At 40.8% G+C, this 17,744-nt stretch overlaps 1 protein-coding gene across 2 annotated transcripts in view; it reads left to right on the forward strand.

Moving 5' to 3' along the window:
- LOC147105724 (hepatocyte growth factor-like) overlaps positions 1–17,744 on the forward strand; it is a 55,243-nt gene that overhangs the window by 2,987 nt on the left and 34,512 nt on the right. For both annotated transcript variants that reach the window (XM_086010360.1, XM_086010361.1), the window contains exons 2-8: positions 1,212–1,368; positions 6,043–6,155; positions 8,574–8,688; positions 10,839–10,981; positions 11,307–11,427; positions 12,693–12,811; positions 13,585–13,750. In XM_086010360.1, the coding sequence (XP_085866486.1) occupies positions 1,212–1,368; positions 6,043–6,155; positions 8,574–8,688; positions 10,839–10,981; positions 11,307–11,427; positions 12,693–12,811; positions 13,585–13,750 (934 nt within the window). The remainder of the gene's footprint in view (positions 1–1,211; positions 1,369–6,042; positions 6,156–8,573; positions 8,689–10,838; positions 10,982–11,306; positions 11,428–12,692; positions 12,812–13,584; positions 13,751–17,744) is intronic.

Below are 17,744 nucleotides of genomic sequence, written 5' to 3' on the forward strand. Positions count from 1 at the left end.
GCACCCTGTTGTAGGAATAATGTAAAAACAATGGAAAAGATGCAGAGCAGATTTACCAAACATGTTACCAGGGATTAGAATTATTAAGAGAAACTTACATAAGAACAGAATAAGAAATGGGAGCGGGAGTAGGCCATTTGGCCCCTCGAGCCTGCTCTGCCATTCAATAAGATAATGGCTGAACTTCTACCTCCTCTCCACTTTCCTGCACTATCCCCCATATCCCTTGATTCCCTTAACATTCAAAAATCTATCGATCTCTGTCTTGAATATATTCACCGACTGAGCCTCCACAGCCCTCTGGGGTAGAGAATTCCAAAGATTCCCCACCCTCTGAGTGAAGAAATTTCTCCTCATCTCAGTCCTAAATGGCCGACCCCTTATTCTGAGACTGTGACCCCTGGTTCTAGACTTGCCAGCCAGGGGAAACATCCTCCCTGCATTTACCCTGTCAAGCCCTGTAAGAATTTTGTATGTTTCAATGAGATCACCTCTCATTCTTCTAAACTCTAGGGAATATAGGCAGAGTCTACTCAACCTCTCCTCATAGGACAATCCCCCGCCCCCCCAGGAATTAGTTTGGTGAACATTGGAGACTTGAGAAGTTGAGGCTTTTTTCTCGAGAGCGGAGAGATGTAATGGGTGGTCTTATGAGAGTTATAAAAAGGTAAGTAGTGATGGTCAGTGAGAGTAACGAGAGTGCACAAATTTGCAACAAAAATCCTTTACATCAAGGGTGGTTAAGAATGTGGAATTCTCCACCACAAGCCCTTGTTAAAGCAGAGTTCATAAATTCTTTCTGTTAATAGGATAACTCTTGAAAAAGAGGGTACTAGGAGCAAGCAGAACAATGAGATTAGACTAGGTGGTTCATGGGTGGTGGGGGAGGGTGGGTGCACCAGCACATATTTGATGGGCTGATTGGCCTGTTCATGCACTGTAATATTCTATGATTCTACACCTGTACCCAAAAATGTAAACTTGTCAGAGGTATATTTGAAATAGAAGTCCATTTTATTTCGATTTCTGTCTTTGATAAGTTGAATGTAGACTTTTGATGAATTTCTATGAGCAGAAAAGCATGCATCAGAACTCAAGTCTACCCTGTACCTCCCCTGCCACCATCCAGTTATAGATTTAGCATAAGGTGCGGAAACCTTATTTTCAATTGGTTCAATATTTATAGATTTTTTTCCCCCCTTTTTCATCAGCTGATACAATGACGACAGGAAAAAATGCCCTTCACGACTTTCTGAAAACACCTGGACTTGTACTGGTCAAAAGGTCCCTGCCACGTAGGTCTAAACGAATGGACACCATTGAACAATGTGCCAAGCGATGTACGAAATACAAAGGATTTGTTTGCAGGTAAATAAACATTGAAGACTGTAAAGCCAATAATATGTTCCTAGCACAGCGCATGACATGCTGGGAGCACTATGGAGCTGGAGCTGAGATGTTGGGTGCCAGTGAAGGGTTGCTGGCTGCCTAATAATTGCTGCCATATCAACCCTTACCTCCACCCCCCCCCCCCCCCCCACAACCCTCTGAACTGCCACAAGGAACTTGAGGCCTCCTTGGCGGATCTGGCTGTGGAAGGCATGAAGGAAAATGAAGGGTGACCCTACATTTGTAAGAGAGTCATCCAGTAGCAACATTTTCCCCCTCTGGGCTTCTCCTGTAGTGCCCAATATGGCGCTGAGTGACGAGAGCACCGCTCAGGCCGATTTTATATGGGGAGCTGGCATCTGATTCACTTCAGTGCAATGGGCAGCAGCCATTGCATTATCTGCCCCTGTCTTTGGATTCTTTCAAAATGTGGTTAAGGTGCAAGAGCTGCATTTTTCATTAAACTTTGACTGTTTTGTGGTGATAATGTACTTTGGTGATGGAAATGAAACTTACTACAATTATATGTGGTGTGGATGTGTACTTGTAATGAATTGGCAATTTAAACCTTTTTACCCTATAAGTAGCTTTCCTATATTGCAGCTTAATTTGGTAGTTTTCTGATGTGCTAATCCAAAAAAAAATCTAGTCAAAAGCAGTTGGTAAGTTCCTGATGATCTATCATTATTAATCCATATTGTAGAGTGTGCACAAAAGATGTCCTGCTTGGGTCTGTTTTTTTTTCTGAAGATGTTCACTCCATCAGGGGGGCACGGTGGCATAGTGGTTAGCACTGTTGCCTCACAGCGCCAGGGACCCGGGTTCAAATCTGGCCTCGGGCGACTGTCTGTGTGGAGTTTGCACATTCTCCCTGTGTCTGCGTGGGTTTCCTCCGGGTGCTCCGGTTTCCTCCCACAGTCCAAAGATGTGCAGGTTAGGTTGATTTGGCTATGAGAAATTGACCCTTAGTGTTAGGGGATTAAATACGTGGGGTTACGGGAATAGGGTGGGATATGTGTCGGTGCAGGCTCGATGGGCCGAAATGGCCTCTATCTGCACTGGTGATTCTGTGATTCTGTGATCTCCAGGAAGAAAATGAATTGGGAAAGACATTTGATCTATTACACTCTTTCCACAGACCATGTGAGATCTACTTATGTGTCCACCCACTTATTTAATCTTCAGAGTTGAAGTTCTACAAAAATATTCTGACTGAAGGAATATTTATCTTCACCCCTTATCTTCACCAATCCAGCTGTCCTACCCAGACACCATCTTCCACAGTGGAGAAACCAGAAAGAGAAGAGAAAAGATGCGAGCAGTGCTGTTGAGGGAGGGGAGGTGGCAGGGGAGAAGCTGAGAGAAATATTTTGGGGGAGGGAAGGAGAGATGAGGAGCCAGGAACATCACTTTGGGGATGGAACCATAGCCCAGATGCAGTTCTCTTCAAGGGATTTACTTTGAGGGATGTCTTGGAGCAGAAGAGTGCCACTGTGATCTGGAGGACTTGGAAGAGAGTACATCATAAACTGCGGGGAATAGATGAGTGCTCAACTGCGGGGAATAGATGAGTGCTAAATTGCGGGGAATAGATGAGTGCTATATCAAAGTGGGGATGGGGAGAGAATTCTAATTTAAGTGGGGGGAGAAAAGGAAGGAGAGCGCAGCATGATCTCTGGTGAAAGATTCATATTGGACATCTTGAAGTAGGGGAGGGAGAGGAGTGCCAGCGTGAACTGGAAGGGGAAAGTCCATCATTGTGAGCTGGGTTGGTGGAAGTTTAACGTCTCTTTGAACTGCATCCAGAGATGAGAGTGTCTCTATGACCTGGGTGAAAGTGGAGGAATTGGAGAAGTAGGTGATTGTTGAGGTAGATTTGGGGAAAATTATAGTTAGGTTAGTCTGTTGAAAACCCAATAGAGTTGAAATTGGTCTTGGGCGGTAGCGAATTGGCAGCCCATTTTACATACCATCCAAATTTCTTCTCCATGGTAAGTAAGGGTAATTAACGGGTGGACGTGTTGAAGATTTTTTTGTGTTCTGAACCAGAAGTAAAAATAAAATTGGGAAACCAAATTACAATCTAAGGAGGCATTGAGTTAAGTATGACTTTATTGAATACTTTTCTAAACATTAACTTGTGGAATATATTGCCTCCTAGTACTGTATAGTGAAACATTCAAAACGTATAATTTTTTAACTTTGAGAAACCTAGATAAAGACTTGGGGCTGGATTTTATCAATGGAGGCGTGTAGGGGGTGGGACTACTACTTTTGGGGTTGTAGTCCCGCCTCCATTGAGTTGTGGCCAACCCACTCGATTTTCACTTGATTGACCTTGTTGAGCCTGCCCAGTGGGCTCAGCAGGCCAATTAAGGGCCACCCGGCAACAGGTGACATCACAGATTGACATTTCATCTGTCAAGAGCTTTTGACAGATGAAATATCAGTGTTTGACAGCTCTTTTTGAAGCTGTCAAACACTGACAATCTGTACTCTAAGTTAATTCCTCCCTCTCAGCCTGATTTAGAGATCTCTCCAGAACAGAAAGCAGAATGCTGCAGATTTTGACAGCTCGTGGCCATTCTGCTTTCTGTGCCGGTGAGATGAGGGACTCCTGAAACCTGATGGAAGGAAGCCTGTAAAGGTAAGTAAAACTTATTTAAACACTTTACACACACCAAACACACTTACCTCTGCACTCATGCACCCATCACTCACCTGAACACCGGACATCTCGAACCCTCCAAGTTCTTCAGCCCAACGGTCCACCTCGCTAACTTGGCGCGGTTCGGAGTCGTCGGGAAGCCCACACTTCAGGGATAAAAATAGGGATTAGGCTAAAAACTGCCTGTAAACTACCTGCTAACAGGCAGTTAATTGGCACTAATCCCCTTCCCACCTCGGGGAGGTGGCTCCCAGCACAGGTCGGGTACCCACCTCCTGTGAAACGGGCATAGAGGCGTGTTGGGGGCAGGATGGGTTCGTGCCCCCTGATTTCGCGATAAAATTCGAGCCCTTGTAGTGTACCACATTAGGGTTGAAAAGAATGGGAGACCTACTTTGAGGAGAAGTAATGGGAGACCTACTTCGAGAAGTAATAATTCAATCATGCCAAGCGTGGGCATTGTTCTATTGCCAGTTTTCTCACCGTCTCTCTTGAAAGCACTGACATCCTGGGGTGTAGTTCCATGGGTTCCGGCAGCACACTAGTATCTCTCACAAGTGGTCCTTCTCCATGTGTGAGTACAGACAGTGAATGTTGGCAGACTAATTCCTCTTGAAAGGCATCCCATTCAAACCTGTTTCTCTCTTCATACAACATGCTCGCTTTCCAGCAAGAGTCAGAGGATAGCAACCAGGGGCGAGGACTTTATTGTGCCTCAAATATTACCGTAGCTAAAATCAGCTACTTCAGTAAAAACTATCTGTGATCTTCTGGCCTGTATTGCTTAGTGCTACGCTGGGCATTGCCTTTGCTCATGCTAACATTGGGCAAGCTAAGTTTAACTTTTGATTGCAAGCGAATGGAAGACTGGAGGTCTTTCAGGAGCTCCTGATTTTTGAGATCCTGAAATAGAATGAGTTTGAGTGAGAAATCCTGCAAGCTGCCTTGATTTCAGCATAGTGAGGAGCCTGTCGGATGTTGTATTTGGAGTTTATAAGGAAATGATTAAATGAGGTAAAAAGGCTTGACATCGAGCAAGGAGGGATTCTGTACACTGACAAGAGCAGATGAGATACATTCATATTATTTATTACGGGGTAGAGTTTCCACTTTGGGCACAATTGCATCCGCTTTGAGAAGTGGTTTTATTTCTTGAGCTTCCGCTCAAACTAATTTGCATATTGCTGAACGCAGAATCTGCCATGAACCAGCCCAATCGGGCAGTGTTTTAAAACATAGTTTTATTTTTTAAATTGCTTTAAAAATATTCCTTGATATATTTAAGATTGGTAGTTTGGTGCATTTTGATTAATACAGCTGAAAATGGGTTTAATCACAAAAAAATAAGCATTTTTAGTCACATTGTCAATCCACCACCTGTGAGTAACATTTTTAAATGACTTTCAAAAATATACAGAACCATTTACTAGTTATATTGGGGTACAGTAGTCAGTTTCTTAGTAATTATTACATTCAAAAGCTTTTAAATTGTGCCTATTAGTGTCCTTGCACCCAAAAGATCCAGCTTGGAGCCTGTTCGAAGGCCCGCAAACGAGCGCAATTAGTGGAAACTCCCAGTGGCGATTGATTCTTCCGGGGGGCGTGGCCAGTTTTGTGGGCGGGGCCTGCTCTTAGCGGCATGTTTTTTAAACTCACGCAAAAGATTGCGGAAACTCAAGTTGAGCTGAACGTAATTTATGTTTAAAATTCAGCAATCTTTTGCGCCGGCTACTCCGATTTCAGGCAATTTGCGCCAAAATAACAGCGGGAACTCTACCCCAACATTTTTTTATTGCAGTGTGTTTATTATTATTTTTTTTCTGGATCTATTTAAGATAGATCCATTATTACATGCAGCAATAAAATGTAGGAATAGGAGTTGCTTAGTTTACTGACAATGTTGTTCTATGTCTACAAATGAAACTTGTCTAGTTGTGAAAGATCGAACCAAAGACTTCAGCCTAACTTACTGCTTTTATTTCCAGGGCCTTTTATTTTGCTAAAACTGAGAAGCGGTGCTATTGGCTGTCATTTAACAGCAAAACAAAAGGGGTGAAGAGAAAGCAAGACAAAGGATTTGACCTTTACGAGAGAAAAGGTATTGTCAGTGAAAATGGAATAAATGTGTGAGCTGCTAATTTGAATAACAAGTGCATTGTGGGCTAAGTGATTTTTGAGAGGAGGCTAAAGCGAGTAGAATTTCCACCTCTGGGGCACTGCCCCGTTTACAGATCCCTCAATGTGTAGATCTATAACTTTCCAGGATTCACTAGATTAGATTATAAGGCCGGGGAAAAAAAACCTACAAACTAATTGTTTACCAGGTGTTTTTACTTCTTGGAAATCATTTTCAAGCAATCTTTATTTTGTAGCCTAACAGCTTCTGACGGAGTGAAATGGATCGAAGTCCACTATATTTCAGTTTTGTCTGTTTGCAGATACCTGAGCTTTGAATTTCTGCTATTGTCATAGTTTGGACCTGAATGGCCGGTGATGAGTTTCAGGTGGACCCAGTGGAAGTGAACTATTTATACCCAATTTTCCAAGCTTGGCTTATTTGCGTAACTTCAAGTCCAGATTTGGATGGGTGCAGGGAACAGGCTAGTGGTGGGTGTGTGAAATTTAAACAGAAGGAACAATTAAAAGTGGATGTCAGAATAGACGATAAAAATTCTGAAAGGCTCAGGAGACCTCTCAGCCCATTAACTCCATTTGCAAGGCTGAAGGGGCAGGGGACGAGAAGTGACTCCCAAAACCTAAGCATAAGAAAACCCAGAGAAGTCCAGCATCCTGACCTCCTGTTTCATGCCTGCTGAAGTGGTGGTGGTGCTGCATGAGATGCACGTGAGGAAAGTGGCCCTTTGTACCACCCCATTAGCACCATCCTCATAAAGCAGCAATGTAGTATGCCAGCAAGGAAGTGGGGTCAAATTTCAGGTCACATCAGTTACTCAATTTGCCAGCCCTATTCTGCATGGTAGCTGAAGGTGGCCTTACAGCAGATGGCACGGTTTTGCATCTAGCTCTCTGTAGACCCTACAAAGATAGTTCATCATGCCCATTGTCAAGTAGGTGTGCCTGGGCTGACAAATATGTTGAGATCTTGGCAGCAGTACTCAATCAGAGTAAGCTGCCTGTTGATCGCTCTGACACACTGTAAGATCTTAATGATCTCTGAGTTCTTGGACAAGACACCAATAGGCAGCAGCCAGTATGTTTGAGCAATAGATCAAGATTTATTAAGTTTACAGCGTAATATACTTAACATTAGGCGATAGTTTTAACGAGTAGCTCGCAGCCCTTGGTCTCTGGAACCTCTCGGACACAGATGACGTTCCTTTGTACGTCTGTGTAAAGTTGTTCTTTGAGTATCGAGGTTTTAATCATTTTCTTATCAAAAGTTGGTTTGGCCAGTGTCCATATATGGTCTTTTTAAAATTGGTTCCAATGGTCAAAATGCCATTATCACTCAGAGTAATGTAGCATCCTGCCTTTCCCGTAATTTTCCGTCAACCCTATCCCGCTGTCTTGTTATCTTTATTGTTTTTCACCCCATTGGAATTTACTGTATCTCTTTCATTCCTCCCTCCCTGGTCCAAGGCCTTTATACCAAGGGCCCATATCAGCGCTGTTTCACTAGTCTTGAGGTATCCAGACTATCTCACTTTAATCTACCAGATAAATACCTTAACTTCCATGATCTCTCTCATTTTATGTCCTTATACTAATTATCCTTTAAATATTGTTGCAATTAGCTTTGTTAAGTGAATTCTAAGTTCCATTCAGCATTATAATATGTTATTTAAGGATTTGACCTTCTCTTGTAGCCTGTTATCAAAGCTTGGTCAAAACTGCATTTGGCTGTCCCCGCAGCTGCATTCTGAACAAATCTTAGCTTTTTAGTTACCCAGGAGTAATTATGGGTAATATTATTTGGTCAATGGCTACACTTGAAGTTATACATATATGATTCTCGTCTAATAAATATCTCTAAATATCAGCCTTTCGTACAACGCCTTCTTTCATTCACTGCCACTGAAAGTAGCAGCAGAAACAAATATGAAAGATTGAAGTTACATACTTGTGCTCTTTAAATCAACCAATGCCACAGTAATACCCTAGAAATCCTATGGACTTGACATCCTGTATGCCCAGTGATTGGGAAATGGTGGCTAGCATGTCCCCCTCCTCAAATGCTCCAAGGCCATTGCATACCCCTCAAGAAAGTTGACCATAGTGTAAAGTGGGGGGAGTTCCTGCAGGATGAAATTCCTGCTCATTTTCCACTATCAGCTGCCTGATTTAACAGCTCTATGTTGGGCGGCCAAAGCAGAAATCTGAGTTAGGAAGTAACAGCAGGGGAGTGATGGCTTAATCGCCATCTTATCATTCTAATGTATCTAAAGTGAAATTATTCACCACATTGGAAAGCTACTTGCTTTAACGCATATTTGTCGATGAAAATCTTTTAATGTACGAGTGTCTAATATTAACAAAACCAACTCATTTTGTGCAGACTATATTCGAGAATGCATTATTGGAAAAGGGAAAAACTACCAGGGTACAAAGTCAGTGACAGAAAGTGGTCAGACCTGCCAACGCTGGAATTCAACAATCCCACACGACCACAGGTAACTTTTAAAATATGTTTGGACTTGTGATGTTATTGATTTCATCCCCTCCAAGCCAAACAGTTTGTTTAGTGTAAAGACCATAATGCAACAATGGGCTGTTTAGCCATCCCAAAGTAGCTTTGCTGTCTGACTCCAATACCACCCAGGTTTCTGTTAATCTGCTACAGTTGGGAATATGTTTAACAGAAACACTTCAAAACTGAGGAACTCAAAGCCTCCCTCAGTCTTTGGTTTGTCTTACAATTTACAGATTTCTAAACCTCAAGCTTGCCATCATTTAATTACTGGTTCTTGATTAAGGCCTGTTGTACAGGATACCAAACACTTTGAATTCACTGTAAATAAAATGAATATGGCTCTTGCCGTTGGAACATTATAGGACTGCATCAGAGAAAAATTAAAAGTAATTGACTGGATAGTAAGATTGCGAAGTGCCAAGAAAAATATATTTTTATAAGATGACATGGCACAAAAATATGCATTATGTTTGAAAAATTAGATTCTAAAGCTGTAATTTTTAGATACTGTAGATAAACCTCCTGAGGAGCAAAATATGCTTTCCATAAGTCCTTGAACAACAATTTCAATCCTTTACAAATGATATTTGTCCAGATACAGACTAAACAATCTCCTGGGAGGTAACTCAAGCTACATCTTTGGTTCGGCCAATGTATTTTGTATCACTCATGGAGGAATGTGCTCGTTCTTCTAAGAACAATAACTTTTTGGATGACTTGCTTTTTTCCATGGCTTTTCGAAGGAAATGTAGATGAAATACAAGCAAACTTCTGCTTCACTCTCATAGACCCTGAATGGAGCACCATTGCTTGTTGAGCATCATACCCTGCCCACTACTTGCTGAAAAACACTCTCAATCCATTTGAGAAACCTGCAGGAACATTGTCCAAGTAACATCCCTTTATCCATTAAAAGCAATCTGATTTATAACTAACTTTTTATTAATACTCTTTTCATGCTTCAAAAAAATTATACAGAAAATGGGGCTTTGCAGCTTTCACCAGTATAGTTCTGCACTTCTCTTTATGTTTCTTTCTTTCTGTATGAATAAATTGACTTTAAAATCTAGGATTGTGAATCAACTGGTTTTGCTTGTAGTGAATTAGTAGTTGTTGTCTACAGATGTTAACTGCTTTCCCAGCACCATATCTTACTCTGAAGAGTCAGAACATACTCTTCACTTAAAACCATCCTAATTCTTCCACTTTCATAACCAAGTTGAGTCAAAGGGGATTTTTGTTGCCCTTTTTGTTCATTTTTTTTGTCCCTTGGTAACTGGTTAGTTACCAGATCAAAACAATAGCTTCTGTTTTGCATCTTAAAAAAACATGATGCAAGTATATGTCATGAATGATGATACAAATGTTAAGGCCACAAGAAGTTTTCTTCAGTAGAGGCCAGGATTGATGTTCTCCAAAGAAAACTGAACATTGTCTGATGGATATTATGCAATCATGGCAGACCAAGTGTTCAGTGAATATAAAACATGTCAAGTGGATTAGTGTTTTGAACTTTCAGAAAGCAAACACAAAGCACTATATTAGTAACTGAAAAACGTAGATAAACACAAATTTCCTTTTTGAGCAAGGCTTCTTATTCCCTTATCAAATTGAGGAATATCTGTGTTGGGAAATACTTTTTGCATCGAGTGTTGGTATCAGTCACTTCTAGCTGACTATTATGTGGGTCAAATACAGGGTAAAGCCCAGCAATAAATCTGATCCTCAATCTCTGAAGCGCGTCTTATGCTCTGGGGTGGAGTGTCCATTTTTTTGCACCAGCCATCCTTTTGGCATTTTTGAATAAAGTTGTTAATTTAGTGCAAATTGGAGCTTTATAATATATTTCTGTGCTGTTAACTCTGTTCATGTAACTAAATTGAGACTGTTCAAACTCATTTAGCATTTTGAACTCTTACAGCCAGCATAGCATTTCATCCCATCAGTCTGAACTAGATTAAAACCCAGCTCCCAGAGGTAAAAGGACACAGTATGGGAGATTGATAAAATCCAGATGATTCTTGCTTTAGTTGATTCCACATTTTGAAACCCAATACATTTCATAATTTTTAGACTGGATACAGTTTGTACATGTCCTTAACTTGAAACAACTTTTGTCTATTTGACTAGGTTTTTGCCTTCACATAACCGTAATAAGAACCTGCAAGAGAACTACTGCAGGAATCCAACTGGCGAGAAAGAAGGTCCATGGTGCTTCACGATGCACCCAAGGATTCGTCTGGAGAGCTGTGCTATTCCGCAGTGTTCAGAAGGTGACATACTCTCTTTGAGATGCACAAAGAATCTGAATCTCTATTTGCTAAATGTTTAAATATGGTTTGCAAGATCTAATCGGTAAGGTTAAGTACCTGGATTGAGGACAAGCATATCTTGTATTTTTGGATGTGCATTAGATTCAGATGATGTGAATTAGTGATGCGATGTAAAGGTCAGCTTGCACTTGAATGTTCTTTCCACTTCACCCTTCCCCATCCTCTCAAAATTTTTTAAAAAAATAATAAATAAATAAATAAATAGTGTGGAATGTTTGATTTTAAGAAACTTTTGACCAATTTATTTTCCTGTTTTAAAATGTAGTTGAATGTGTGACTTGTAATGGAGAAAGTTACAGAGGACCCATGGACCACACAGAGTCTGGAAAGGAATGTCAGCGCTGGGACCTTCAGATACCACATAATCACAAATTCTATCCTGAACGGTGAGAGAGGCTGAAATGCAAGAGTGCTTGTCTGAGATTGACCCGCAAGATTTCAACAACCAAACATGCTTTGAATGACTCGAATAAATTAAACAAGGTGCTATCAAAAGAGGCACACAGTACTGAGTTGAAGAATTGAGCGTTAATTTCAAATTAACAAGAAAGGAATAAAGATATCAGTGTTTTCAACTTGGATTCAATGCAAGGACTGACATGGAATGAGTTCCGACAGTTTCCCTTGCAAATGTAGAACCACGCACAAAGCTGCCCTTAATTTGGCACAAAGCGAAACGAAATTGGCAATGTCGCTCAAAGCGCCACAGGGGTGGTTGATGTGGGTAATGGAAATATCAGACTGATGTAGTGAGCTGTTGTTCTAAGTTTTGGACTAAGTCGCATGCTAAGGCAGAGAAGAGTTTTGCACTGCAGCAGAGAGTGTTTATTAGCTGCCTGAAATGGGGAACATAAGAACATAAGAAGTAGGAGCAGGAGTAGGCCATACGGCCCCTCGGGCCTGCTCCGCCATTCAATAGGATCATGGCTGATCCAAATCTAGACTCACGTCCACTTCCCTGCCCTCTCCCCGTAACCCCTAATCCCCTTATCTGCTAGGAAACTGTCTATCTCCATTTTAAATTTATTTAATGTTGCAGCTTCCACAGCTCTCTGGGGTAGCAAATTCCATAGATTTACTACCCTCTGAGTGAAGAAGTTTCTCCTCATCTCAGCTTTGAAAGCGCAGCCCCTTATTCTTAGATTATGCCCCCTAGTTCTAGTCTCACCCATCAGTGGAAACATCCTCCCCGCATGCACCCGATCAAGCCCCCTCACAATCTTATATGTTTTGATAAGATCGCCTCTCATTCTTCTGAAATCCAATGAGTAGAGTCTCAACCTTTCCTCATACGTCAACCCCCTCATCTCCGGAATCAACCGAGTGAACCTTCTCTGAACCGCCTTGAGATCTTTTCTTAAATATGGAAACCAAAACTGCACGCAGTATTCCAGGTGTGGCCTCGCCAATACCCTGCATTCTCCGATGTTAACATTTTTCTCACAGAAAATCAGACATCATCTGTCATGTCAATCATTTGCAATGTTCCATCGTGTTTGTCAGCTTTGTGCAGCACTCTTCATTTCATTTCATGAACTATTTGAAACTTCTTGGATTCTCCAAAAAGATGATCTTGACTTAACTATGACATTGAGACTACTTAAAACTTGAGCAAAATGAGCCAGTGCAACTCTTGTGATTTCATTTGCAGATTTCCAGATAAGGGGCTCGATGATAATTATTGCCGTAATCCTAATGGAAATATCAAGCCTTGGTGTTATACTCTTGATCCCCAAACCCCTTGGGAATACTGTGCAATTAAGGAATGTGGTGAGTAAATATTTTCTTTCTTTGATTAAAAAAATAAATAATTGGGGGCTTTCCACATGAGCAACAAGTCATAGTGAAGTCTCTGGTCATTACTAGTGACTTCTTCAGTTAAAACACACTGTCAATCCTAAAATCCAGAAGCATGATTCATATTTTCCTTTCTGCAGAAACACTAGTTTGAAAACAACCTTACTGACCACTGTAAAACCTCATGCATTGGATTGTTAGCCTTTGAGCACAAGAGCAATGATCTTTTCAGTGATATACAGTGTGACTAATAAGTGTTATTTACAAAATCCCTCTTCACTGTTCACATTTGACTGTGGTCATGACCTGCACAATAATGACTCAAACTGGTCTTTGGAGTTCAGCTAATCATTTGGGAACCTAATTAAACCATAATCACTCCAAGGAGTTTGGGCTTCACAATTTTGCTTTTTTAAATGCATTTCCTCATCCTCTGAAATTATTTAATTAATTGTTTCAGGATGTTTACTTATCATCCTTAATATTAGGGAGCTGATTTAGGCAGAAGAGAATTTTGTGTTAATGCACTATTGCTAATGTAGAATGAATAGAGAATGGGAACTCTGGCCCAGTGCATATACTTTAACATTTCTGAAAAGGGGCTGGCTTTTTCTAAAGAATGTAGATTTGAAACAGTTTGTATTTTGTTGCTGGCATTGTGAGCTCTATAATAACTTTCTACTGTCAAAAACAACTTGATTCTGAAAGTGGTCCTCTATCGGTTTAACATGTTATAAATGTTTCAGTTCATAATTGTGATCATGATTCGGAGGTGACTACAGATTGCTTCAAGGAGCTTGGGGAGAGTTACAGAGGGACCATGAACACCACCCCTTCAGGAATCCCCTGCCAACGCTGGGATTCGCAGTATCCTCACCATCACAACTTCACCCCTGAGAACTATAAGTGCAAGTGAGTAAGCTAGCTGTTGCTGAGGTTCTAAGCCCTGTGTATATCTTTCTTTTATGACTTTCTAAGTTTTTCCAGATGGTGTGGATTTTTTTTTTCACCCTTCTTGAAATATTTGTGTGAGCTATTGCTTTGAGCAGAATATTTGGTAGAATTTACAGCAAAGAGATGGGGAGTTTGTCCCAACTGGTCTGTGCCAGTGTTTATGCTCCACATGAACCTTCTCCCACCCTACTTCATCTAATCCTATCAGCATATCCTTCTGTTTCTTTCTCCCTCATGTGCTTCGCTAGCTTCCCCTTAAGTGCAAAGATTATTAAGAATTTAATTTTGATTGATACTGGATGTCAGTATACTCCGAGTTTTAGCATTGACAGTAAAATGAATAAAAACTTGGTTGATGCCAAGTTCCTAAAATAAGATTATGCAATCTTTCACCCAAACACAAATCAAAGACTGTAATAATTGCAGCATTGAAGAATACAATATCCCAATTAGAGACAATAACACTGATTCAGGGCAAACTGGAGATGTACTGGCTTACTTTTTGAGGAGCAAAGAGAAATTGTGTAGAATCTTTCCACAGTGGGAGGCAGAGATTGTGATAGATTAAATTGTCCATACTTTGTGGAAGGAATGGACTGGATGGGCCAAATGCCTTTTCTTGCTCCATACTTTGGGGCAGAGAAAACTAAACATATTTCATCTGTCAGTCAGGTGCAGAATACTGGTTGCTGTAGTTTAGTCTTTTAGAGGATTTGGTGTTACCATTGTTACAGACTGTGGTTTGTGTTCCAGTTGTAAAATTGCATAATCGGATGGATTTGCTGCATCATTCAAATCATTGGGCAACTCAACTTTGCTGTTGCAAACTTGGGAGTGCCAAGGAGGCTCTTCCATCTTTTTGAAGTGTTACCTCTTCTGTTTCAGGGGTTTAGACCAGAAAAAATGTGATGAGTGAGGTATGTAACAGCTTACGATAGCAAAATACTGCGGATGCTGCAAATCCGAAATAACAACAGAAAACGCTGGGAAAAACTCAGCAGGCCAGGCCAGCATCCGTGGAGAGAGAAACAGAGTTAACGTTTCAGGTCGAAGACCCTTCGTCAGAACTGGAAAAAAAGCAGGAAGAGGGATAGATTTTAAAGCGTGTGGGGGCTGGGAAAAGGGGGAGGGGATGAAAGAACAAAAGGGAAGGTCAGTGATAGGATAGAAAGTGAAGGCATTAAGAGACATTAAGAGATATTCAAAGAACAAAGGATGGCTCTAGATGAATGGCCCTCGCAGAATGAAAGACAGCTGCCATGTGGGAGGGAAGAAAAAAGCCCAGACGAAAGTGTGGATTAAAAAAAAAAGAGAAAATATATATTAGGGGCCGAGGTTATGATCTGAAATTGTTGAACTCTATGTTGAGCCCAGAGGGCTGTAGAGTGCCTAATCGAAAGATGAGGTGCTGTTCCCCGAGCTTACGCTGAGCTTCCATGGAACAATGCAAGAGGCCAAGGACGGTGAGGTCTGAGTGGGAATGGGGCGGTGAATTAAAGATGAGCTTCTTATGATGAGCTTGTGGTGTGTTTGTACACACCTATGCAGGACCAAGTTGTAATAACTTGTTTGACATTTGGAAATTTCTAGGTATGTTTTTCTATTTTCCCCTCAAACTAAATTGTCATGATGACTGCTTGAGGGTTTGTAAATATATCTTGTTACTTTTGAATTTGTTTATGCTGCTGGTTTAGCCTAATAACTTCTTTACACAAACAACATTGTGTAAAGCATAATATCTTTTTGCCCTTCTATCGACGGTTGTGTTGATTGGTGGAGAATCCAAAGTTTTAATAAAGAATTCGACCTGTTCACCAAAGATGGAAATCCTTCACTGAAAATACTGTTTAACTGACCAATTCGCCAATAATGTTGTGTAATGTGTAAGATAGTTGCATCACCATTTTGAGGCTAGATACCAGTGTATGGTGTAGATTTTTTTTTCCTTCTTAAAATACAGTCTTTCCAAATGTTGGAAACTTTTGTTTAAATTTTAAAGCATTCTACGGGAATTTTCCACACAATCATCCCATCTGGCAGAAATTTCAGATACAATCGTCCCATCCGACAATCGGAACGTCTTTCAGTCTGTTGTGTTTTTTAAATTCTCAGGATTGTCGTCATTTAAAAACTGGTGGATGTTTAGCCCAAATATTTTGTGTGTGTGCATATGTGTGCCATGTGTGTGTGTGTTCTATCCATGTGTATTTAGAAAGCTGTGAACACTCAGTAATATAAAGGTCAAGTAGGATTCTTATGACTTTCCTTGCCTGCTTTTAGTTAACTGTTCATTCATGGAGGACTAATTAAACTCTTCTAGCTCAGTCGCTTTTTTTTTAAAAAAAAGCTTAGAACCTATTTTAGAAACAGTTGAAAAACAGAAAATTTTATTGACCGTGGACAGTTCAGGGGTAGATAGCAGCTTCCAGCAAATTCATCAAAATAAATTGTGGCTGTCTTTCACTTCCGCCGGTATCCTTGATTACATAGAATTTACAGCACAGAGACAGAACATTCGGCCCAACTGGTCTATACCAGTGTTTATGCTCCACATAAGCCTCCTTCCACCCTCTTCATCTATCCCTATCAGCATAACCTTCTATTTCTTGCTCCCTCATGTTTATCTAGCTTCATCTGAAATGCATCTATGCCATTCGCCTCAACTACTCCTTGTGATGCTCATGAACTAACAGTAAACTAAATTTCTGGCGTGGAGGTTAGAAATCTTTGAATATAATGCTGCTTTTTATGTTTCTAATTTATATTCTTGAATAATCTTTATAACTTTTTGTTTCACAATTAATAATTTTAAGGTTTAATGCATTTTATGGTTGCATCCATGATGTGTAATACTTCAACGTTTTTTTTCCTATGTAGTAGTCATGATATTCTAGTAGGGAAATACTTAAATTAATATTGCATCATCAGCAAACCAAGACCTTTAGCAGTTGAGTTATGTTTCCCAGTTTGCAATGATGAGAAACAATTTTAGCTTTGCTTCAACTCAAACTGTGTAGTATAACTTGGAGTGAAGTCCGTCAGATCAAACTCTGTCAGTGGTAGACCGCAAGTGGCACAAAGCAAGCCAGTTATCAGACAATCGGTTGGCCTGCCAAGGAACTTGTTTCATAAGAACATAATAAGAAATAGGAGCAGGAGTAGGCTATTTGGCCCTTCAAGCCTGCTCCGCCATTCAATAAGATCATGGCTGATCTTCTACCTCACCTCCACTTTCCTGCACTATTCCCATATCCCTTGATTCCCTTAATATTCAAAAATCTATCGATCTCTGTCTTGAATATACTCAGTGACTGAGCCTCCACAGCCCTCTGGGGTAGAGAATTCCAAAGATTCCCCACCCTCTGAGTGAAGAAATTTCTCCTCATCTCAGTCCTAAATGGCTGACCCCTTATTCTGAGACTGTGACCCCTGGTTCTAGACTCCCCAGCCAGGGGAAACATCCTCCCTGCATCTACCCTGTCAAGCCCTGTAAAAATGTTGTATGTTTCAATGAGATCACTTCTCATTTTTCTAAACTCTAGGGAATATAGGCAGAGTCTACTCAATCTCTCCTCATAGGACAACCCCCCCCCCCCCCCCCCCCCAGGAATCAATCTGATGAACCTTTCAATTCCTTAACATTGGTAAACAGCAACTGTCCCATCAAATATAACAAGCAGAGCTATGCTTTGCCTGGTTGGAAAGGGCCATAGTCCATCAACATGCTATGGATGCTGGAAATCTGAAATAAAAAACAAAAATGCTGGAAATATTCAGCAGGCCAGGCAGTATCTGTGGAGAGAGTTAACGTTTCAGGTCAATGACCTTTTGTCAGGTTATTGACCTGAAACGTTAACTCCATAGTTGGTACTGCAGTTTGGGTATGCCAGGTCAGTGCTGCTCTAAGCAGGTGCTGACTGGTATAACATTGCTATAACTTCTAATAGTCATA

Source organism: Somniosus microcephalus, chromosome 17, assembly GCF_052327205.1.
Source record: "Somniosus microcephalus isolate GS21.2 chromosome 17, FLI_Smic_1.0, whole genome shotgun sequence".
Taxonomy (NCBI): domain Eukaryota; kingdom Metazoa; phylum Chordata; class Chondrichthyes; order Squaliformes; family Somniosidae; genus Somniosus; species Somniosus microcephalus.